Source organism: Ranitomeya imitator, chromosome 2 (assembly GCF_032444005.1).
Source record: "Ranitomeya imitator isolate aRanImi1 chromosome 2, aRanImi1.pri, whole genome shotgun sequence".
Lineage (NCBI taxonomy): Eukaryota > Metazoa > Chordata > Amphibia > Anura > Dendrobatidae > Ranitomeya > Ranitomeya imitator.
In genome coordinates this window covers 512,498,317-512,523,679 of record NC_091283.1, presented here as the reverse complement: position 1 = coordinate 512,523,679, position 25,363 = coordinate 512,498,317, and the positions used below count along the sequence as shown (strand labels likewise).

Here is a 25,363-nt window from a genome sequence, read left to right as displayed (position 1 = left end):
GGCAGTTGTGGCGACGACAGACGGCTAGGGACCTTCTTTCTTTTGTGTCCTCCGTGTGCCACAACCTATTGTGTATGTAAAATGTAAAAAAAAAAAAATTAACATTAAATAATGTATTCATTGGATCAATAAATTTATGCATGAAAAATTCAACATGTGTGCTATGTACCTTTGTGCTTTTAGCATGTTTTTTGGGGGGAGGTCTAGCAGCCCCGGGCTCAGAAGACTCCTATTCACAAAAACAATAAACAGGATTTTTATGCCTAGCTCAATACAATGGAGTTTCACACAACATTATAGTGGTTTTTTAAAGTGCAAGCCTACCGACTGTGACGAAAAAATCGCAGACACGCTGCTGCTGCTGACATCTGTATCCGACATCTGTGTGCAACAAAGCAATACATGTTTAGTACACACACATCCGACGGACATTACAGACTCCCATGATGTATACTGAGATATATATATAGAAATGTACTTACATTTCAGGAGAGCTATTGCAACACTCTGTCACGTGCAGTAAATGTGTGGGTGGTATATTCCTCCTTTAATGGCCGAAATCACATTTCCTGTCACATGACACATGTGACCACCCTCAAACGCTATTAAAACGTGTGGTCCTATTTGGAAATTTTTCATGATTTGCGTCTGACTGCGTTTGCCATAGCCTTCTATGGCAGAATGAACGCTTCCGTTAGTAGTGCGTTAGCTTGGCCGGACCCGAGAACGCTGCAAGCCGCGTTGAAGGTCCGTCAGAAAAAAAACGTTATGTGACAAACGCATACCAATTTAGGGATGCGTCACGATGCGTTAGACAATGCAAGTCTATGGGCGCGTTGGTATGTGCGTTACATTGCGTTTTTACTACTTAAAAACGAGTCCGTTAGACGGACACACCTAGCGCAATGTGAACCCAGCCTTAAAGTTTACCATCTGTCCAAATGATTTTCCGCCAAAGTTCCCAGCAGGGCTGCAGGTGATGGATATTGCCCCCCCAGCAATCAGAAAACTCAAATATTATAAATGGTAATGACATCACTTTGGCTGCGGATCAGCAGATGTGCATAAACTGCTTTCAGAAAAGTGCACCAAGCCCCATTTTAATGTGTGTTAGGCTAGGTGGTATAAGGGGGAACAATTCTCTATGTGGAGAGTGCCAAGCTGGCGTAAAGAGACTTATAGGCCATGCAGCGCTCTTCTGGGAAATTAAATATGCTAATAGCCTCTTCAGTCAGGCTGAGAACGTAAACTTCAGCGCCACCTATTGTATGTGGCACTCCAAAAAGTAAATTTCGACCCTTTAACAAGCCTTCCCATTTGACTTATGATGCAAATTGGGTTTGTGCACTTAGTCTAGAGTACATGTCAGGAGCGTTTCACTAGGTAGTGTGTTTCTGCATACAGATTGTTTTACTTTATATTAGAAAGCACTTTCCTATACAGAGGGACACAGTAACAAAGCGTATGCCATACTGTATACATTTTTTTTTTACAATTGGTCGTTAAGGTGAACAGATTCTTAGGCATCCATCCTGACTTGGGCCAATGTTGAGTAGATGCCTTCTGAACGAATGTGTCCGACAATGGGCACAGTGTATACCTAGCCTTTGATATGTGAGAAGGTAGAGGTGTTGCCCACATTTCCCCTTGAAGACATGTATGTTGTTGCAATGCGTTATGATGTTTGTTTGATTTGTATTGATAGTGATAGGTTGTGTTCTGCTCAGTACTAGGTAGGCTACAGGTGTTAATAGTGGGGTCTAGCTCAGGGGGAGGACCTTAACGTGGGCACAATGTGGAGGTTCCTGTCAGAAAAGCAGATAAGGCCTAGTTTACAACTAGAGCAGACCTCTGATTTGATTAATCAGCAAAGCCGCATGAAATGGGTGTCTCTGAAGAGAGTGGAGACCAAAGCAATGGATAGCATGAGCAGAGTGGAGGCAAGGAAGTGTGATAGAAGGAGTGATTGATTCTCGGGATACGAGGCAAGGGGCAGGAAGTCTAGCAGGATGGTACAGAGTTATATGACAGTCAAGTGACGGAGCAGCACTGAGAAGGAAAGTGGGACAAAGACAGAGTTCCCTGTGTGGCAGTTCCAAGACATCAGCAAGTAGAGAAGCTAAGTAATGACCATAGTGACATAAGTAGCTCCCCTAAGGGTAAAATGACACGGAGCCGCAGGTTCAAAAATACAGCTCTCGCTTACCGGTTAGTGGTGCATTTGTTGTGGTCGAAGGAAACTCCCGAAGTGCTGCCCTGAATGATGGTGAAGCTAGAGAGAGAGGCTGACGGACAGAGAGCGAAGCGGCCTAAGGGAGGTATGGGAATGTGTATGAAGATGTCATATGTTCTAAGAGAAAACATCCATGAAGTTTTGTACCCATTATCTACTGTATATACTTCACCATAAGTTAATGTGTAGTAAATGACAGTTAATTGTTGTGTGGTGGTCTCTCTCATTGAACTCTATACCATCAGGTCCTAGCCAGCCGAGGTCAATGGCATTATGCGGTCTGCAAGGGCGTAGTGCCCCCACAGATAAAATCCACACAGATACATATCATCATTAGGATTGGATTTACATTTTCGGGGTGGATGTGGGGAGAGTGGTAAGAAAATAATTGTGAGAGAATATGTTGTCCATGGCAACAAGGCAGATTCCCAGTTGTTATATGGAAAATTAAAGCAGCAACATCACTCATTGCCGAGCTGATAGCTGTGGACATAACACCTGAAATCCCTAGTAATCAGCTGATATTGTCTGGCCTGTTATTTGCGATTCATTCCAGCTGTGGGTGAAATGTTTTACTAAAGTATTTTTCCATTTATAGGTTTTTGGCCTATAATGGGCTGCACTAGCTTAAAATAATAAAATCACATTGTACTCACACTTTTCGGGTACAGCGATGGCTCTCTGCAGCTGCACCGACCTCTGTTTACTGGCAGCATCGGTGACGTCTCAATTACATCGCACATAACTTTTTCCCCAACATCACTGAGCTCAGTGGCCCAAGGTGTCTACATTGCTTAGCTCGGTGATTGGCTGCAGTGGTGATGGGCACTGTAGTCAAGATGTCACTACTGCAACCAGAAAATAGAGACCATAGCAGCAGCGGAGAGCCAGAGTTAGACCCGAGGAGCGTAAGTACTATATGATTTTATTAATTTAACTCTGTGAAGTCCATTAAAGGGAACCTGTCACCCCCAAAATTGAAGGTGAGCTAAGCATACCAGCATCAGGGGGCTTACCGTATCTATAGCATTCTGTAATGCTGTAGATAAGCCCCTGATGTATCCTGAAAGATGAGAAAAAGAGGTTAGATTATACTCACCCAGGGGGAGTCCTGGTTCTGGTCCGATGGGCGTTGCAGTCCGGTCCGGGGCCTCCCATTTTCTTACGATGACGTCCTCTTCTTGTAGTCACTCTGCAGCTCCGGCGCAGGCGTACTTTGTCTGCCCTGTTGAGTGCAGAGCAAAGTACTGCAGTGCGCAGACGCTGGGAAAAGTCAGAGAGGACGGACGCCTGCGCACTGCAGTACTTTGCTCTGCCCTCAACAGGGCAGACAAAGTACGCCTGCGCCTGAGCCGCAGCATGAATACAAGAAGAGGCCGTCATCGTAAGAAGATGGGAGGCCCTGGACCGGACCACGACGCCCATCAAACCAGAACCAGACCGGGACCGCCCCTGGGTGAGTATAATCTAACCTCTTTTTCTCATCTTCCAGGATACATCGGGGGCTTATCTACAGCATTACGGAATGCTGTAGATAAGCCCCTGATGCTGGTGGGCTTAGCTCACCTTCGATTTTGGGGGTGACAGGTTCCCTTTAAAGGCCAGAAACCTGTAAGTGAAAAACCACTTTAAATTAGTCCAAGTGTACTGTATAAAGTAAAATAAACCTGTGTCATTTCTTAAACCATAAACGTGGCAAAGAGGCCAAGATTGGTTCATTGTAGAACTGAAGTCATATGTTCAAATCCAATTAGCACATTGTATGGTGCTTACATTTAGACAGTAGACTTTCCCTTTTACAGTACTAGCTTTAGTAATTCATATTTCAGTTATTTTAAACAATTCGGACAACTCTGTGTCAATCAGCATGTTTGCGCTGAGTAAAATAACACTTATACTCACTTTTGGTGCCCGTCTGAAGGCAGGGAGTACTGACTGGCAGCATGGATCCCATGTCATAACAATATGACACGAGCCCTGGAAGAGTGTGTGCCGACACCACTGGAACAGTGGCGGCAATGGAGTTTCATATAGGTGTTATTATTTTACTAGCTGTAAACATGCTGATTGAGACATGGTTGACTGAGTAGTGGACAACCCTTTTAATTAGTAATGAAAAGTTACAAAATTAACACCGACAATGAAAGGCAAAACTGGCGCTACATTGTTGCCATACAGTATGTGGGCACAATATAGCCACAGTTATGCCATGCATCTCTGTTATAGACCATCACTGGGCCAGTCTTATATATTATTTCCTCTTACCTCTGTTTTGTTCTTGTACCCATGCTGGTTTACGGCTCATGTGGCTGCAGGCCCATATAAATAGACAGATGTGAAATGGATAATGAATTAAGGGGAACCTGTCAGGCCATTTATGTCACCCTCTTTTAGGACAGCTTACAGTACTGACTATCAGCGGTCTGTCACTTGCGTATATGTGATTATGCTTTAATTTATAATTTGCAATGGGATAGCATGGTTGTAAGACAGCTCACCAAAATTCATGTCAAAAACACTTAAAATGCGCTTTTAAAAAGCCTCAGTGTTTAAATAGGAATATATATTGAACATGGCAATTTTTTTGTTGATTCTTTACATGAAATAGAGCTGTTAAAAAACACAACAAATTTGCAAATTGAATAAAAAAAGAATATTGATGTCCTTTTTCTTATTTTTCGATTGCCATAGTTGTTCTGTTGTGAAATGAGTTGTAGTTTCAAAATAAAGGAAAAAAATTCCAAATACGGTTAAATGGTTAATAAAGGTGCAATTCCGCCATTGCTTTGTGGTTTTGTTTTAACTGCGCTCATTAGGTAGTAAAAATGACCTGGCAATATCATTCTTCTGGACAGTTTGAGTACGGCAATACCAATCACATAAGTTTTTTTTTTTTTTACATTTTAATGGTTGAAAATGTTCAGAAACATAACTTTTTAATTCTTCTATTAATGGACCTCTGTGAAAGCTTAATTTTGTACATTGAGATGTAGTTTTTATTAATACCATTTTGGTGTACATACGTCATTTTGATTGCTTTTTAATGCATTTTTGTGTGAGAATTCCCTTTATGGAAAAAAAATATTTTTATATTTTATTAGTTCAGGCAGTTATGCAACGGCAATACCAAATACGTTTATTTTTTACAGCACACTAATTATATTTGTTGAATACGTGGGTTATTTAAATTTTTATGTATTTTTTGACATTCTTGAAAAATATTTTTTATGTTTTTACATTTTCAATTCACCTCCCCCCTTTTCCAATAGGACTTAAACCTATGATTCCTTGATTGCCATTATAGTACAGTGCAATACTGTAGTATTGCACTGTATTGTGAAATTGCCGATTTCCTACAAAGTCCTGTGTGAGGCTGGGCTTTACGGGAGTTCTAACATGGCAGACACAGGGTCCTCCTGTACATGTATGGTGGGATTAAAGCAGTGCACAAGTCAGATTTTTGTGCCAAAATCATAAAAAATCTCCGTGTGAACATATCCTTACTATAAATGGGAATAAGCTGTCAATCATCGGCAGATGGGTTAGGGGGAGCGTGTATCTCATTGTTGACACAAAAAGAACACATTCACACATAGATACGCTGGTGAAACTGACATGTCTTTCACTATTTTATGGCACTCTCACATAGGACACCACAACCTATTGCCACACACCTTAAATAATCATTACAAACGCTATGACAGGGGTCCCAAGCTTGTGGCTTGGAAGCCACCTGTGTCTCGCGGGCCTATGATGTGTGGCTCATGGCTGACTGCCAGCTTGGTGCCTTAGCACCATGTCTCACAAACCGCTATAAAGAGTATATATGGTGACTTTTGTGAGTAGCCTGCACAGAAGAGCAGATCTGGATGTGCATGTACTGGCCTTAGGGGTAGAGCAATAAATTAAGTTTGGTAAGCTGGAGGCAGGATAATACTGGCAGTCAAAGGATGTGTTTGGAGCTGGATGCAATAAAATGGTGGTAGTGCTTGATAGAAGAATACCAAATTGGGGCAAGGTGGGAACCCCTAAATTTAAGGATACTACCTCCAATATGATTTCTGTGGAAAAGCTTTGCCTTTCATTATACCAGTAATGAGGATTCGGGGGTTGCTACTTTGAAGGGGCAGGAGTAGAGAGTCACTATTTTAGAGAGGGAGGTCTAGATGTGGCTCAAGACCCTCCCTCATAGCTGAATGTGGGTCTCCAGGTAAGTAAGGTTGGGGACCACTGCTCTAAGGTTATAAACATTTACTACAACCTTAAAATCATATATTTCACAAACTGGACAATGTAATTACAGTAATTACTAAACAATACACAATATGTATAACAATAGAGAAAAATATTGACGAGTGATGGAATACAATTAGCCCAACCTGTCTGGGTACAGCAATGAGGATGGACTGGGTCATCTATTTCTACATGCACCCCTCTGCTCTACACATACGTATTAATTGACTGCTACCACAAATAACACATATTAAAAAGGTGATTTCATTGCAAGGAAAGAAAATTAAAATTCTATTACCGTATTTTTTCTCGCTGCAACAGGGGACACTAATTGTTTCCTGTCAGCTAAACCCATTATTTTTGATTACAAAGTTATTTAAATCTCACGCTAAATAGATTTACATGGATATTTTTCACGAAACAATTATGTTGGATGATTGGGGCCAAATATATTTCATCAAAACGTTATTCTGCCAAGAAATGGACAAGAACAGGATTTTGCTATAAGTGACTAACAATACAGAAATACAAATGTACATAGAAATAATGGAGATCTAAAATTGCCTGCAGGATAGCAAGCCGAAGTGTCATTTATCAGCCTGAAGCTTCTTGATCATCAGGAGGTGCCCCATGAAAAATGTTCCCCATGCAGTTTACTGGAATAAAACACAAAACATAGCAACACAACAACCATCTCATAAAAGAAACGTGAGCACAGAATCTGGTTGTTTGGGATGCAGCAACAAGCTATGGAGATGGAAACGTCCTGGGGTCCAAATCAGCAATTATATACACATTATATCATACGTAAAGGTTTACTCCCATTGTATTAAATGGTTAAAATTGGGAAGTGCAACTAAGAACAAAAACATTTGCATTTACTTGTTATTAAAAATCCTCTCTGCTGTCAAAGAACAGAGAGATTTATAATTCATTTTGTTGCTTACTGCTTGTTGCCTACTATACAGGCCACCTCTGCAGTCTACCAGTGGTTGTTGGTCTCTTTAGCAAGAATCACATCAGCTACAAGCTGTATTCTATAGGGAACAAAATGATTGTTAATACCATAGCTCTGTCCCTATACAGCGTCAAGTTGTCGGCCGCACACCCGCCAGTTACATGGAGTCATTTGCTACCTGTATTGAACAAAGTGAACATGCATCTTGATAATGTTGGGTGAATGCTGGCATGTTTACATGAGCCGATTGGGAAAGAACATTAAACACGCTGATCGGCTCATCTACATGGGCCTTTACATTGTAGAGAGAAAATAAAAATGATTGGTTTAAAACATGTAAACAAGTTCATGTGTATACAGGTACAGACAGCGACTGAAATTCAACCCTGGCATTTGAAATCACGCAGGCCCATTCACCAGCACCACCCCGTTCCCAAGCACCAGATGGGATATATCACTAATATTACCCTGGATGGAAGATTTACTACAAGACCAATATTTCTAATGATACCCATGGCTTGCTGGGGTAGTGACGGAGTCAGCGACTTTGTGCGCCATCACAACTCGTAACACTATGGGTGTCTTGAGAAACCTGATTCTGTTAACAACATAGCAGACAAGGCGGCCCATGACCAGACAGGCCCTTCTGGCATTTGCCAGAATTGCCAGATGGGCAGGGCAAAAAAACACACCGAGCTGGAGCCAAAATGGAATAAAAGAACCCCCGACACACGTTTCGCTTGGAAATATGCTTTCTCAAGGGGAAAGCAGCATATTTCCAAGCGAAACGCGCGTCGGGGGTTCTTTTATTCCATTTTGGCTCCAGCTCGGTGTGTTTTTTTGCCCTGCATATTTTTGGTAAGTCCTGCGCAAATAATATATACAGATATTTGATCCATTACTATAGCGGTGACTTGCCGCTCTGCTATCACCAGTATTCTGACTATGTCAGACTGGTTATATTGTCAGGGGCATATTACACACCGGTGGATACCTGTCTTTCTCTCACCATCCTTGTGCACTTTATTGGTATTTATATGTGTATTGTAACCTCTTTTATTATGTATGACTTCCTTTTTGATAACATAATAAATATTTTATACCCGCTATACTCCTTTTTCTCCGTGTTGTTTAGCTTTTGTATTATTGGCTGTATCTGCAACAAAGAGCATGAAGTGATAATGAAGTAAATGTGAGTAAATTTGTATGCTATGGTAGAGAGAATACTACCTTTTTAGATGTTACAATATTTATCAGGAAAAAATGTTGATGGCCCTGTTCTCACCTGATCTCGAATCCTTTCCTGCTGACCGCGGATGGTCAAGGCATGTTGAGGGTATTTGTTCTTTAGATGATCCATGAAGGCATCTCTCTTTCTTTCCATATCAGACTTCTGGAGATTGGTTAGTGCCTCCAGGCTCTGGGCAGCAATCACTGTGTGCCGGCGCTCGGAAGTGTGCACCAAGCCCACATTAGAAAAACGCCTTGTCCCGTTACCGAGAGTACGGTACTCTCGAGGGTATTCAGCATCGTCCGCAGAGATCATGTGTGTCCCAGACCGGCTGGAATCTGCAGAAAGGTAATAGAACAGGAAAAAAACATTAACAAACACTGAGTGGTCAGCCCGCCTTTGGGCCTACAGTATATGTAACTGTTGAAAGGATTTTGATCCTCTGTGGGATCACAATGCATTAGACATGCATATAGGTCAGACTCTTAAAGGCATGAGAGCACTGCTGACAGAAACACGACTAGGCAGGTTATTCCTTTAGGATATGAGCATAGTAAAATATTCTTTAAGATCAGGTAATGAATTCTATGAAGAGTTGGGCTTTCACTATGGAGAATTATATGCTTGGGATTTCTAGTTCAGTTTCCGTTAGTTACAGCTACTATCATCTCTATTGCAGTATTGATAAATTACAGTTATCTGTTAATACTATGATTATTATTATAAAAACTGGTTGTTTAAAAAAAGTATCATCATCAGTTGTCATGTAAGTGGTCTCTTTAAATATGCAAAAATTATTTCCACATAACAGTGGTAGCCATTGTGTCCCTTGGAGTGTCCTAATAAGTGGTTTGGAATTGAAATTGGAATCTTATTTATACTTTTATAGCCCATCAATTTGACAAGTTTTAAAGGAGAGGTGGGGCACTACTTGATTGCAGTAATTGGTACCATAACAATCGACAAATTAGAAACATGCTGTCACGAATCATTTAGGGATTCATGGTGGCTCTTGGTCTGTTAAAATGTAATTGTATTATTTTCATATAATTACATACTGGAGATCAACATAACAATTTTGCAGATGAAAACTTTTACTGTACCACTGCAGATATAGAATCTTAGAATAATCAAGACTAATAATCATGGATAAAAAGTTAAATCCATTAGAAAGTTTCTTGGTCATATAAATATTTTGAGAAATCTAGATTTTAAAGAAAATTCTACCTGAACACTTCACAGCGTTGGAAGGTATGTGCCTATGGCTTTGTCAGCATTTCCTTTAAACCTTCCAAAAGAAATCTTGTTGGACCTAGCCAGCTTTCCTCAGCAACTACTCTAGTATGTTATAATGAATGCAATATGATTTTATGTCAACTCAAAGAAAATGTTGTAGATTCAGGACATCAAAGAATGTAGATATTCTCCTAGCCATTTTGTAAAACTGCATATTATATAATTTTTAAAAAGTAGATTTAATAAAAATTGCACAATTATAAATGCAACAAGTGCAAATTTTTGTATGGATGTCTTTTATTAAGGAATGTAGAGAAGAAATTGTCCTTTTGCTCTGACCTAATTACAGATGCGAAACCTGGACAAAAAAGAAACAAGACAAAAGAAGAATCAATGCCATTGACATATGACATATGGTGCTGGGGAAGGATGCTATCAATATCATGGATGGGAAAGAAAACAAATAACTGTTGGAAAAAAATCAAGCCAGACCTGTCACTTGAAGCAAGGATCATCAAGCTACAACTTGCCTACTTTAGCTTAATCCTAAGAATGGAGAAATGACTGGAGAAGGACATCACAGCCAGAAGAGTAGAAGGTACAAGGCAAAGAGGTAGACCAGCAACCCGATGACTTGATACTATCAAGATAACGGCGGAGAAGACTCTCGTGGAACTATCTAGGCTTGCACAAGATCGATCTTGCTAAAAATCGTTCTTCCATTGAGTCGACATGGCTCAAGATCGAGCCGAAGTCCGTTAAATAACAATATTGTCCTGTCAGTATCCCATATAAAGCTGGGGATGATAGGACTTTATCTTTTGAAGCAGCTCCTCCATGTTTGGTTGTGGACATTGGTAATTGTACAGTTTGACTTTACAAACTCAAGTTCTGAACCAAAACCAACACATCTTTTGAAATGGAAAACATGGAGTCTATCTGGCTTTTTAACTTTTTTTATCCAATCTCCCTACAATAATAATTGAGAACTGAACAGAGTATAATGATCATCGTAAAATCCTCCTCTTATTTCTGCTGACAATGATTTGCATTAAAACCAAGAAGAATAGCATCTGCTTTATCTGTTATCTATTTATTTCTTTACCCTGATGTGAAGCTGAGGAGCCATTGTTAAGTTTTTCCAGCAATCTTTTTCTGTGAGTTTTCTGTCTTCTTAACCTTGATTCATTATTCATTTTAACAAAGGAGAAGAGGATTCATCTCTGCTCTTAATTATTTATCTATTAGGGTACCGTCACACTATACGATTTACCTACGATCACGACCAGCGATATGACCTGGCCGTGATCGTAGGTAAATCGTAGTGTGGTCGCTGGGGAGCTGTCACACAGACAGCTCTCCAGCGACCAACGATGCCGAGGTCCCTGGGTAACCAGGGTAAACATCGGGTAACTAAGCGCAGGACCGCGCTTAGTTACCCGATGTTTACCCTGGTTACAAGCGTTAAACTAAAAAAAAACAAACAGCACATACTTACATTCTGGTGTCCGTCAGGTCCCTTGCAGTCTGGTTCCCGCACTCAGTGATTGCCGGCCGTAAAGTGAAAGTGAAAGCACAGCCGCTGTGCTCTGCTTTCACTTTACGGCCGGCAGTCACAGTGCGGGAAGCAGACTGCAAGGGACCTGACGGACACCAGAATGTAAGTATGTGCTGTTTGTTTTTTTTTAGTTTAACGCTTGTAACCAGGGTAAACATCGGGTAACTAAGCGCGGTCCTGCGCTTAGTTACCCGATGTTTACCCTGGTTACAAGCGAACGCATCGCTGGATCGCATCGCTAGATCGCTAGATCGGTGTCACACACACCGATCTAGCGATGACAGCGGGAGATCCAGCGATGAAAGAAAGTTCTAAACAATCTGCTACGACATACGATTCTCAGCAGGATCCCTGATCGCTGCTGCGTGTCAGACACAGCGATATCGTAACGATATCGCTGGAACGTCACGAATCGTACCGTCGTAGCGATCGAAATGTTATAGTGTGACGGTACCCTTACATATAATTGCTGTTGCAATGTGGATGTGAATTTTTATTAAGTTTTGCTCATATGCATACATATACTGCAAGATAACTTTTTGTGATTCTAGAAGACAAGGTTGCATTTACAACGAAACTTTTTTGGGAATTGTGTTTTTTCGACATTTATTTTAAATACCTAAGCAAACTTTGTCAGTATTTTATACCATTTCTTACACCATTTTTTGCATCTACGCCAAAACTTAAAAATGACTAGAAAAAGTGCATGTCAACCGTGTGAAGTATGACATATTTATCACAGCATTTTTACAGAAAAGTAGCAAAAAAGTCACATTGTCTAGACAGTAAACCTATAGGGAGGGCAAACAATTTAAATGCTCCACCATCATACAATATAAGAAAACCAAGAAACAATGGACACAAGAGCTCAATAAATAATAATAATAACAGCTTTATTGAGACAAATAAAAAATTACAATAAATACATAAGAAACACCATGTACGTAAGATGCAAGAGATAAAAGGAGAGGCGAGCCTAGTGCCACGCACAAATACATAAATCCACTGACGAGCAAATCAGATAGTAGCTATAAGGTCAAGAGGCCATATACGGGAGCATATAAGATGCCACTAGGGGTAATCAGACCATAACGCTAATTTTTCGGTACTGATAGATGTAATACGCCATTAGGGGTCTATCTTTATGTATTATGCTCTAATGTGACACCCATACATTTGGCTATATATTTACGTTACCCTCCTGCTGTCCGCTCGGTATTTTGGAGCTTTATCTCCTATGTAGCTGCCAACTTTCTGGTATTAGGAATCATAGTGAATATTGGGATAATACTTTTTTCATTACCTTTATTACATCTTTATATGCTCCCGTATATGGCCTCTTGACCTTATAGCTACTATCTGATTTGCTCGTCAGTGGATTTATGTATTTGTGCGTGGCACTAGGCTCGCCTCTCCTTTTATCTCTTGCATCTTATGTACATGGTGTTTCTTATGTATTTATTGTAATTTTTTATTTGTCTCAATAAAGCTGTTATTATTACATTGTCTAGACAGGTCATAGCTGAACACCTTAAAAAGGTGTAGAAAAAAGACATTTGCGTTGCAGCCATTTTTAACATGCATGCAAAGTTTAACTTTTTTGTCAAAATTTGACAATTATTTGACACTTTGGTCTTCTGTTCTAACATTAGGAATTGTACCAATATGCGTGTTTAAAAGTCTAAATATGAACAAAATAATTTTGCATTGTCTTGTGACATTTGGCACATTGGTCTCAGGCTTCTCTTTAAGATTCTGAATAAAAAAACAATATTATGATAATACAATACTGTATAATTCCAATGTCCTGGGACATGACAGCTTCTGTCCTAACTAGACCTTTGCACTAAAGAATTGCAAATGTATTGCAGCATCAGAACATCCTTGCTTTGTATCAAGGCTGTGATGGAGGTTCCAGCAGTTGAACTTCTTTACCAGGCTACCTAATAGATAATGTGAATGGTCCCTTGAGCCAGAGAAGAGTGCATATGCTCTGTTGGATCAGTACAAGTTATTACATGATCATATATTCTTGGCTAGCAGAAACTTCCCCCTGTTATAGCACCCAGTCACCCAGTCTCTGGAGGTTGACTCATGACTACCAGGCTTCATTTGTAAAAGGTGTTCCATCTTCATGAAACAGCTCCTTTAAAAGGTAAAGCACTCTCGGGTTTTCTGATTACTTCCGAATAAGAATTTGCCTAGATATTCTACTACTGACAAATGTGCCAAATATCACTGGTAATAAAATCCACTTGTGAGATGATAGGCAGTAAAAAAAGAATTAATATACTGTTTGTAAAGCAGTAATGGGTATACTTGTAAAATATCTGAAATGACTTCATATTTCACAAGATTGATGTGGGGAATCACTTATGTTGTCAATGATCATTAAATACACATGTAGCCATGGTTGTACATCATTGACTTATACTTGGCCTGTTTTGGAACATTTGCTACTTGATGAGGCGGAGAAGGGAGGTTTATGAACAGTGGAACAGGCATGTCTTTTGCGTATGCCGGTATTGATGTACATAACACATAATAATATATCGTTAATACTTTAGGAAATGCAGCATACCATGCCAAAATTGTACTGCAATGCAGCTGGAAGCTATATGTGCATATTGAACTATTTATGCAAGGTCTGAGCCCAACATTTATGAGTAGTTTTGGTACCATCAAAATTGTAACCAAGTTTTTCATGGCACCTTGGGTGCAGATTATAACACAAATTACTGTTCTTCAATGTATGGCTCTCCAGCTGCTATAAAACTGCAACTCTCAGCATGTCCAGACAGCTGTAGCTGGGAGATGTAGATTTTAAACAATTGAAAAGCCATGAGTTGAAGACTACTCAAGTAGAGAAAAGCAAGAATTACAATTCAGAAAGCATGCACTATAAGAACCTCATATAAATAAATTACACCCAAAATTTAATTGAACCCAATTTGTGGTACGTCTGTTGGAGTTGTGGAGAATTTTCATCCTTTTATTGAAGAATGGCTGTTTATTGATCTATTGATTAGCTGTGTCTGCAATCTTTTATTCATCCACATCTTCTTCAAACCTCATTAAATCTAATGGACATAAAGTACTGTGCACAAGTTTTAGGAAGGTGTGAAAATATGCTGCAAAGTAAAACAGCTTTAAAAAAATAGGACTGTTAATGGTTTATTTTTTTATCAATTAACAAAATGCAAAGTGAATGAACAAAAGGGAAATATAAATAATATAATTTTTTTTGGTGTGAGCACCTTTTACCTTCAAATCAGCATCAATTCTTCTAGGTACACTTGCACACAGTTTTTTTAAGGATAGAGACAGAGAGGTTGTTCCAAACATCTTGGAGAGCTAACCACAGATCATCTGTGGATGTAGGCTTGTGCAAATCTGTCTGTCACTTCAAATGATCCCAGGCAGAATCGATGATGTAGTGATCAGTGCTCTTCTTTACACTAAAGATAGTTCTTAATGACTTTGGCTGTATGTTTGTGGTCATTGTTCTGCTGCAGAACAGGTTTGAAGCCAATCAAATGCTTTCCTTAATGATAAATAACTGTCTGTTTTTTTCACCATTGAGTACACCATTAATTCTGGACAAATTCCCAATTCCATTTGCTCAAATGCAGCCCCAAACTGGTACAGAACCTCCATCATGCTTCACTGTTGCCTGTAGACACTTATTACGGTACTGCTCTCCAGCCCTTCGATGAGCAATTACTGCTAAATATTTCTCATTCACTTTAACTCATCAGTCCATAGCATCTGCTGCCATTTTTCTGCCATTTTTGGGGGCATTTCTTCATGCAAACCACTTTTGGTCAGACGTCTCCGAACCATAAATGAGTGTAGCTGGTTCCCACTTTATAAAATACAAACAATTACTTTACCATCATACAGTACCATCAGGGAGGCGTCTGATTAGCCCTAAGTTTATTCTGCAGCAGGATAATGTCCAGAGACATACGGCCAATGTCTCTAAGAACTACCTTCAGCATAAAGAAGAACAAGGAGTCCTGGAAGTGATGGCATGACCCCCCAAAGCTCAACATCATCCAGTCTGTCCGAGATTAAATGAAGAAGCAGAAGGATTGGCGCAAACCTACATCCACTGAAGATATGGGGTTCCAAAATGTTTGGAAAAAATTCTCTGCCAAGGTCTTTTTAAAACTTTGCAAGTGTATCAAGAAGAATTAACGCTTTGATGCGGATTTGAAAGCAAAAGGATGGTCACATTACAAATTTCTTCTTTTTTTATTCATTTAGCATTTTATTAATTGCTAAAAATATACTATTAACACTTTATACTATATATATACTATATATATATATATATATATATCGCATGTAAGAAGAAAGGAGCGCACTACCTGGACGTTGGATGCGGGTGAACTTTATTCCAAAAGCATAAAAGACATCTTCACGACCGGGGGTGCTGTGAAAAGAGTGCGGCAAAGCTGGACGACGGCCGTTTCGCGCCCGACCGGCGCTTCAACGGGTCAGTGACGTCCAGGTAGTGCGCTCCTTTCTTCTTACATGCGAATCATTGTGGCTGTTTTCCAGTGGAGCTTTGCACCCAGGACTGGACTTCACCTTCAGGACACAGGTGAGCGGTTCCCACAGTATCATTGGCGGTGGTGCCGTCCGGCTTTCTTCTTCTTGGTTGTACATATATATATATATATATATATATATATATATACTATTAACTATTTTTTTAACGCATTCTTACTTTGGAAATGTTTTTCCACACCTGCCTAAAACTTTAGTTTTTTAGTACTGTATGTGGATATGAATGTGTGCCGGAATAATAGTATGTCTGTGGTATATGGCTACTATTGTATTTATGTGGAGCGCGACTGTCAAAAAGGTTATTCATCGCTTTCCTTGTAATGGGATAGGAGACAGCTTCCTAAGTACAATGCAAGTATTATATACCAACAATAGGAACTGTACCTACTATTTTTCAGCTTTCAACAGAATCATTAACTCAAACATTGTAGGAGAATGAACTGTTTTTCTTGAAAAACACAGAAACCAGTATCTTCGTCATCAGAACATGGAGGATACAGGAAAAACAGTTATACTCAAACCAGAGAGGTCACACAGTTTATTATCAGAAAACTCTAACAGTTAACAGAGTTTTCTGATATCTGCTCACCACAGTACATCTACAGCATAAGCCTGCAGCTGTTGTTTACTCCAACACCTACAAGTAAAGATCCTAAAAACTCCAAGACACTGGACAACGCTGGAATAAAACTGAATTTGGGAGTAATTGAAAAACATGCCTAGATTGTTGGGCTAAGGAAATCTGACAAATTGTAAATCAAAGTCAATCTGTACTTGTAGTCACTTCAGTGGGTGCATGATCACGTCCTAAGCAGAAGTGTGAATGAGGTAATACTTGGAGTTGAGACTGTAATGGGTGGTATCCAGTGACTACAGTCATGGATAAAATTCTTCTGAAGGGGTGCTGTTGATTCTAATTCACTCCTATAGCCATCATATTTTGTATAAAACTGTCTTTAGATAGATTAAATAATATCTGATTCCTACCTACAGTGAGGAAAAGAAATATTTAATACACTGACGATTAATTTTGTAAAAACCATACATAGTGATTTTCAGTTTTTTTTTATTTTTAGATTCTGTCTCTGACAGTTGAAGTGTACTTTTGATAAAAATGACAGACCTCTCCATTATTTGTAGGTGGGAAAACTTGCAAAATCGGCAGCATATCAAATACTTAGTTTCCCCACTATATATACTGTATATATTTTGCACATACATTTTTGATGACTTCTGTCTCATAGGCTATGTATGAATATTAGTTATGTCAGAAGAATTTTGCTAAGTAAACTACAGGCATTGCCATGTTGCCACTGTTATACTGACTAAAATGATACCTGGGGTGAAGAAAGCCGTCTTGTGGTTCTTGTATAATCAGTGTTAGAAGTTTTCCGTTAATAATATTCCTGTGTTCCGGGGTGGGACTGTAGGCAGAGACTTATCTTAGTGCTCTAAGCTAAAGAAACCAAGGAGAGACCTGCCAACAGACCGCCCCGAAGCACAGTCAGCCTGTCTTTCTCTCTGTCTCTATGATGAGGAACATGTTTGTGCTTCTGGGCGGCCTTTAGGCAGGTTTCTCCTTGGTTTCTCTGGCTTAGCGCAGGAAGATAAGACTGATTAAATACTTATTTCATGCAATAAAATACAATTTAATTATTTAAAAACCATACAATGTGATTTCTGGATTTTTTTAATTTTTAGCTTCTGTTCTCATAGTTGAAGTTTACCTACAATAAAAATTACAGCTCTCTATATTTTTTGTAGGTGGGAAAACTTACAAAATCTTTAGTGTATCAAATACTAATATTTCCCACTGTATATTTGTATGTGCCAAGGAAAAGTCAGAAGTCTCTTTTACAAGTATATGAATAAAATTCACGTGACAGATCATTTAGTGAAACGTGCGTTGGGTGCGCTGGCACTTGGGCTCAGTATGTATACAGTGGACATTGTGTTTTTACCTTTTGCATGTATTTTATAAGCTTTGGGGTCTTTGCAATTCATTATTCTCCTTGACAACAAGTTTACCTTTTTAGCACTTTTGTCACCTTGGCATCTGCTACTTTATCTTTTGATGCTGTAAGGGGTTTTATATATTGTCATATACTACTATTTGTATTCCGTAACTCTGAATATACATTTGATATTATGAGGTTCAGCGTTTCTGTAAGTCAGTTCTATAGGCAGGTGTACTTTGATTCGACCATGTATTGCTTGAACACTGAACATACTGTATATCCATCACTCTACTACAATGCATTGGAATTGCACTTCTTTGGATGTTTAAATGTCACCAGGAACCTGCTATATACTGTTCTTGAATTTTTCATTTTCATTTTCAGACATTTTTCTTTTAATTTTCATTTAATTAATTTAAATGATTGTGGTCCTTGTTAACACCATTTTGTGTCTAGGTGATCATTGATTTAAAAAGGTATAATAACACACTTTAAGTTTTTTTTAAGTGTTTAGGTAGGGGTATTAAAGGGAACCTGACAGCTGATACATGCTGCCCGATCTATGGGCAGCATTTACCAGGTACTAGTTGCATAATTTCAGCCATATGGGTTTCAATCTGAAACACTGTAACATGTTATAGAAACGCATACTTTAAAAGCTGTTGGGGACCGAGGCTGCAAAGAAGACTAGTCGGACAGCTGCGTCCGCAGCGGCTTCTCCCCAACCACTGCCCTGTAGTGTCTCTCTCTCATGATAACAGTGGTTCTCCTTTTTCTACCACACTTTTTCCTTCCACTCAACATTCCATTAATATGCTTGGATACAGCACTATTTAGCAATGACCTTTTATGGCTTACCCTCCTTGTGGAGTGTGTAAATGACTGCCTTCTGGACATCTGTCAAATCAGCAGTCTTCCCCATGATTGTGGAGCCTACTGAAACAGACCATGGGAATTTTTTAAATGCTTAGGAAGCCTTTGCAGGTGTTTTTTTGTTAATTATTCTAATTTACTGAGACAATGACTTTTGGGTTTTCATTGGCTGTAAGCCATCATCATCAACAACATTAACAGAAATAAACACTTGAAATAGATCACTCTGTAATGGCTCTATATAATATATGAGTTTAACTTTTTGTATTGAATAACTTGAAATAAATTAACTTTTCGATGATATTATAATTTTGTGAGAAGCACCTGTATATTTGCAGATTACGATCTGCATATTCACTTGATCACGTAAGCAGAGGTTGATTAGATTAATATTTCTTTATAGCACATTTTGACAATTAGTTTCCAAACATTAAATTCTCTCATAAAGGAAAATAATTTTAGTTTCCACCTTATTTGCAAATTGTCTTTTGTGTGACATATTCCTCCTTGGTGTTGCAGTATTTGCATGCATATGTCATCTACAATGTAGAAAATGCACAAGCCAAAAAATTATTTACTGTATTTTTTTTTAATTTTATATGTGACCCCTTTTGTTTTCAGTGAAATCTAAATGGTATTTCTAGCAAAATATGTATGGTGACTTGTATCATGTTATGTTGCTGTAATTCTTGTGTACTATTGGCATTACACCTTCCCTGTAGTGAAAGAGACACCTATATAATTCTCTAATGAACAAAGTCCCAATGCCCTCATGTACTTTATGCTCTTGTGCTTCTCCCATGTTTCCTTCAGGCTTCATTAACTACTAAGAGTCACTTTTGCCCGGAAATAAAAAGTAAATGATGAAAAAAAGAACCCAAGTGGAGCCATTAACGATCTCGCTGACAGACTATTATCCAGTGCCTTCAGAACCACTGAATAGAGAGGTGAATCAGCCCCTCCAATGTGGCATTAAATACATATTACTAAGAACTGCTCGGATGGAAGGGAGCGGGGAGGGGGTCTGGATATATGACTGGGGACAGGCTTTGTTTGCTTTCTTCAGATAATAGCTTATGACTACTACCTGGAACGGCTTCAGCTGGAATACTGCCTGGCGACCATGTAGCTTCTCAGGGGCTATGATGTAAAAAATGCAATATTATAGACTGGATAAACGCATAAAAATGGAGGTTCTGAAGCAGTGGGCAGAATATCTTGTGTGATAATATATGCAGAAATCTAGACCTTCTGTGAGCAACATGAATGGTTTTGTTCAGTAAAAGGCTTTCTAACCATCCCTGAATACACACTGGACGTACCTGCATGCCTTCCAAATGCTGGAAGAAACAAGATACAGAAGTCTGAACAACCATTATTCAGCTGAATGGTCACTCACAGGGCATTTTTTCGGCCCATGTAACACCAGAGAATTGGACCAAAAAAACTATGGACAATAGCCTTGAAACAAATCTTATAACATTGTGTTTTTTTGAAGCATTTCTACAGCATCTGAAGACTTCTAGGGGGCTCTGCTGTACCTCCGTATGTCAAAAAGATAAATACAGATTTTTTTCACTGTGTGAATAGGTATGAAAACAGACAAAAAAGTGTTATGCTCCATTGGATGCTGTAGGACAGAACTGTTCTCCCCTTTCTTAACCAAAATATGGTGCTGTACAAAGCAAACTGTTATTACAACACAACGCAAATTGAGCTGAAACATTCTGCAGCATAAAAAGAACCTGCGAAGTCTATGAAAAGAACTGTCTGAGTTACATGTGGATTTGTTGTTTTTTTCTGTAGATTTCCCCCGAACCAATGCAAGGTGAAAACTCATTGACATTTGCTGCCTAAAAAACTCACCAAATAAATCTCTACAGAGATGCCATGTGTGAACATACTCTATTCTATAGAGATGCCATGTGTGAATATACCCTACTCTACAGAGATGCCATGTGTGAACATACCCTACTCTATAGAGACGCCATGACCGCGTATGGCAAATATGGGTTTCTTACCTTGCAACTGCCCCCCTTTCTGCACCCAACCTGTAGACCATTATACCCCTTGAAAATAAAAACAGTACTCATCAGTTCTTTAGATAATATTGGCCACAGTGGCCAGTTTATTAACAAACAATAACAAATAACAAATACATATCAATTATTGATATAATCTGTAAAATGAGGGGAGGGTTCTTGGAGCTAAAAGATCTGGCTTTTATTTAGCAATAACCAACGAACTTCAACCGCCATGTTACCCTCAGCCGTAAACCACCAGCTCGAGGGCACCAAACAACCCGTTCAGGGAAGACTAACCACCAAAAACTCCCAGGGTAAGACCCCGTCCAGAGCCCATAGCCGAATGCCAGATCAACCCCACCTCATTTTTACTGTCCGGAATTTACTCACAATTCCTTCCCCGATGAATCAGCGTCAACTCCAAGAACCCCACCTCCCGCCAGCCTAGCCACTGTGACGAAGTACTGCTCTACTCCATCTAAAAAAACAACCATCCTTCACATAAATTTTTTATCCTGCTCCACTTGTAAACACATTTTTTATAATATATATACAATAAACAACCCCTTAAAAGATATTTGTAAATAAAGTTCCCCCACACGTCTGTTAGGAGTCGAGTTTCCTCTGCTGCACAGGGGGAATCTCGATCCGTCTCTGCTGCGGTCTCCCATTCTCCTCCAGCCGCAGTGAAGTCTGCTCAGCAGGGACGTCGATCCCAGCGTCTCGCTCAGTCTGACTCTGTGCGAAGAGTTACTGCTGCTTTTCCTGCTTCTGCCATTGAAGCCAGTGCTGGGCAGCGGCGAGTGGACGTTTCTGGATCTAAGTCCTTATTTGCACACACTGAGCATGCCCAGGGCAAGATCTCCTGTTGGAGATCGAGGGTCACATGCTCAGGTATTGCAGCACATCCCATTGGTCCTTTTGGCAGGTCCTGAAAGGGCAAAACTTCTGTAGCTGTTTCCTGTGCTGCAGCTATATAAACTGCGCATGACCGCACGGCCATGCGCTAGTATTGTCTTGTAAATATGTGTGTGTGTTGTGAGTGAAAGTCGCTCTTTAAATACCCTCCCTATTGAATGTCTGTTCGCGCAAGGTGTATGTTTGCTATCTAGCGCCCGACTTATCCAACAGCACGTAACACACATTACAGCTGCCAGTTGCTGTGTCCGCCTGTACGGCGCCGTGCGCTTGCTCTGCGCTTTCCTGACCCAAGCCTGGGTGGTTAGTGGCGTCCGTCTGTGCGGAACCGCACGCACTCTTGTGCCTTTATATTATTATTTAGTTTCCTTACACACCCAGTTGCGGTGTTGTGCCAGCAAGTGTCTAATCGGACTTCAATCCTAGTTGGGGTTGAGTTCGCTGACTTATTGCTCATGCTCTATGTGCGGTACCGCGGTCCTGTGACGCAACAGGATCGCTTCCTTCACGCAGGGTGCAGTTAACCCGTGCGTGTATACTTGTAGTACCGCCATATAGTCCGTCTTACTAGCAGCAGGGTTTTTACCTGCACGGTGGACCTCGGACTGCGAACGCACCTAGTTCCATTTCATCTTGTACTTGGTGCGTTCCGCCAGTCCTAACATAATACTAGCGCCAAGGTCTGGCTAGTAAATGGCGGACGATCAGCGTTTACAGCGGTACATCCAGCAGCTGGAGGGAAGGTTGGCGGCTCTAGAGCGTTCAACCTCAGCTGTGGATGTCACTGCTGTCGCTGTTCAGGCTGCTAGCGTGGCTGCAGCTACCTTGTCCACTGCCACCCCTGTTCCGACTCTATCTCGCCTCCTGCTACCAGAGAAATTTTCTGGTGACAGTAAGTCTTGTAGGGGTTTCGTGAGTCAGTGCTCTATACATCTCGAGCTTCTGGCCTTTCGTTTCCCTACAGAGCGGGCAAAGGTGGGGTTTATCGTGTCTCTCCTGTCGGACAGGGCGTTGCAGTGGGCTACGCCGCTGTGGGAGCGTGGCGATCATGTGGTGCAGAGTGCTCCGTTATTCCTGAGCACTCTGAAACAGGTCTTTTTAGGACCTCATGTCACCCATGATACGGCGCTCCAACTGTTGGCATTGACTCAGGGCTCGTCCTTGGTCAGCCATTTTGCCGTACACTTCCGCACCCTAGCATCTGAGCTGGAGTGGTCGGATAAAGCCCTTATTCCTATATTTTGGAGGGGGCTGGCTGACCACGTTAAGGACGCTCTGGCCACTAGAGAGATTCCCGCCACACTGGGGGAATTAATAACAGTATCCACTCGTATTGACCTCCGTATTCACGAGCGGAGGTTAGAGCGAGCCCAGTGTAGGCAGAGGTTTCGGCTGGCTCCCACCTTCGCCAAACCTTTGGAATCTCCAGTCCAGGCCCCTGAGTCCCATGAGCCTATGGTAGTGTCACGAGCAGGATCTAAGTCCCGGAACGCTCGTGCACTCCAGGTTTGTCATGTGTGCCAGCAGTCAGGACATCTTGCCACCAGATGTTCCCAGCGGACGAGGAAACGTCAGCGTCTAGTGGTAGTAGGTGGAGGTACACTAGACACGGCGACGTTTGCCTCCAAATTGTCTTTTAAGGGGACAATAACATTAGGCTCATCTTCCCACTCGGTAGAGCTCTGCGTGGATTCTGGGGCAGAGGGCAATTTTATGTCTTCTGCCTTCGCCCAACGTCATGCAATACCCCTGGTTATGCTACCTCAACCAGTAACGGTACGAGTGGTGAATGGGTCGACACTGCCCTCACAGATAACACATCAGACCATCCCTTTTACTCTGTCCATGTCGCCATCCCATCAGGAGATTATATCTCTGCTCATCATTCCTGAGGGAATTGATGAGGTCCTGTTGGGGATACCTTGGCTACGGTACCACTCTCCTCACATCGAGTGGTCCTCAGGCAGAATTCTGGGATGGGGTGAATCTTGTGGGGGTAGGTGTCACCGAGAGTGCGTTCAGGTTGCTACTACAGAGGTACCCGCAGATCTATCCTCTCTCCCCAAGCAATATTGGTCTTATGCAGACGTGTTCTCCAAAAAGGCGGCGGAGACCCTTCCGCCCCATCGCCCCTATGACTGTCCTATTGATCTCTTGCCTGGTGCTGAGCCTCCCCGGGGTCGAGTCTATCCATTACCTCTCCCGGAGACGGAGGCAATGTCTCAGTACATTCAAGAGAATCTGGCAAGAGGGTTCATCAGGAGGTCGGTGTCACCTGCTGGGGCAGGGTTCTTTTTCATGCAGAAGAAGAATGGGGAACTATGTCCATGCATAGACTACAGGGGTCTTAACGCTATCACCGTTAAGAACAAGTATCCTTTGCCCTTGATATCTGAGCTTTTCGATAGGCTTCGGGGAGCAAGGGTGTTTACTAAACTAGATCTGTGGGGTGCTTACAACCTGATTCGCATCCGTGAGGGGGACGAATGGAAAACGGCGTTTAACACCAGAGATGGGCACTATGAGTATCTGGTAATGCCCTTCGGGCTCTGTAATGCCCCAGCCGTTTTCCAAGACTTTGTCAACGACATCTTCCGGGATATGCTTTCCACCTCAGTTGTAGTCTATCTGGATGATATTCTCATCTTTTCTCCAGATATTGACTCCCACCGGAGAGATGTTGGCAGAGTCTTCGACCTCCTACGGGCAAACTCTCTTTATGCAAAGTTGGAGAAATGTATGTTTGAGCTGGAGTCTTTACCTTTCCTGGGCTATATCATCTCCGCCCAGGGATTGGCTATGGATCCTGCCAAACTACAGGCTGTGATGGACTGGCAAGAGCTCCATTCTCTTAAAGCGGTGCAGCGCTCTATGGGGTTCATAAACTATTACCGCCAGTTCATTCCCCACTTCTCAACTCTGGTAGCTCCCTTGGTAGCCCTCACCAAGAAGGGAGCGAATCCCAAATTGTGGTCGGAAGAGGTCTCCAAGGCCTTCACTTATATTACGTCCCACTTTGCTAGCGCTCCCATCTTACATCGTCCCGATGTGGATAAGCCATTCCTAATGGAGGTGGATGCCTCGTCCGTTGGTGCTGGAGCAGTCCTCTATCAAAAGGATGCTCAAGGTCGGAAGCATCCATGCTTCTTCTTCTCTAAGACCTTCACGCCAGCGGAGAGAAACTACTCCATCGGGGACAGGGAGTTGCTAGCAATGAAGTTGGCCTTTTCGGAGTGGAGACACCTTCTGGAAGGTGCGCGGTTTCCCTTCCAAGTTTACACGGACCACAAAAATTTGGTCTATTTGCAGACAGCCCAGCGGCTAAATTCTCGCCAGGCCAGATGGTCCCTGTTCTTCTCCTGGTTCCACTTTTCCCTTCATTTTCTCGCCGGGGAGAAGAATATCCGTGCTGACGCTCTCTCTCGCTCCCTTATGTCAATTGAGGAGGAGGAAGAGGAGCCTCGGCTTATTGTCCCTTCCGAGAGCCTGAGAACCGTAGCGCCGGTTTCGCTAGAGTCTGTGCCTCCGGGCAAGACTTTTGTGCCCATTAATTTGCGACCGGAGGT

At 41.3% G+C, this 25,363-nt stretch overlaps 1 protein-coding gene across 8 annotated transcripts in view; it reads right to left on the bottom strand.

Moving 5' to 3' along the window:
- Window positions 1-25,363, bottom strand: part of SRCIN1 (SRC kinase signaling inhibitor 1) — a 588,753-nt gene that overhangs the window by 306,219 nt on the left and 257,171 nt on the right. For all 8 annotated transcript variants that reach the window (XM_069751703.1, XM_069751702.1, XM_069751696.1 and 5 more), the window contains exon 2: window positions 8,710-8,993. In XM_069751703.1, the coding sequence (XP_069607804.1) occupies window positions 8,710-8,993 (284 nt within the window). The remainder of the gene's footprint in view (window positions 1-8,709; window positions 8,994-25,363) is intronic.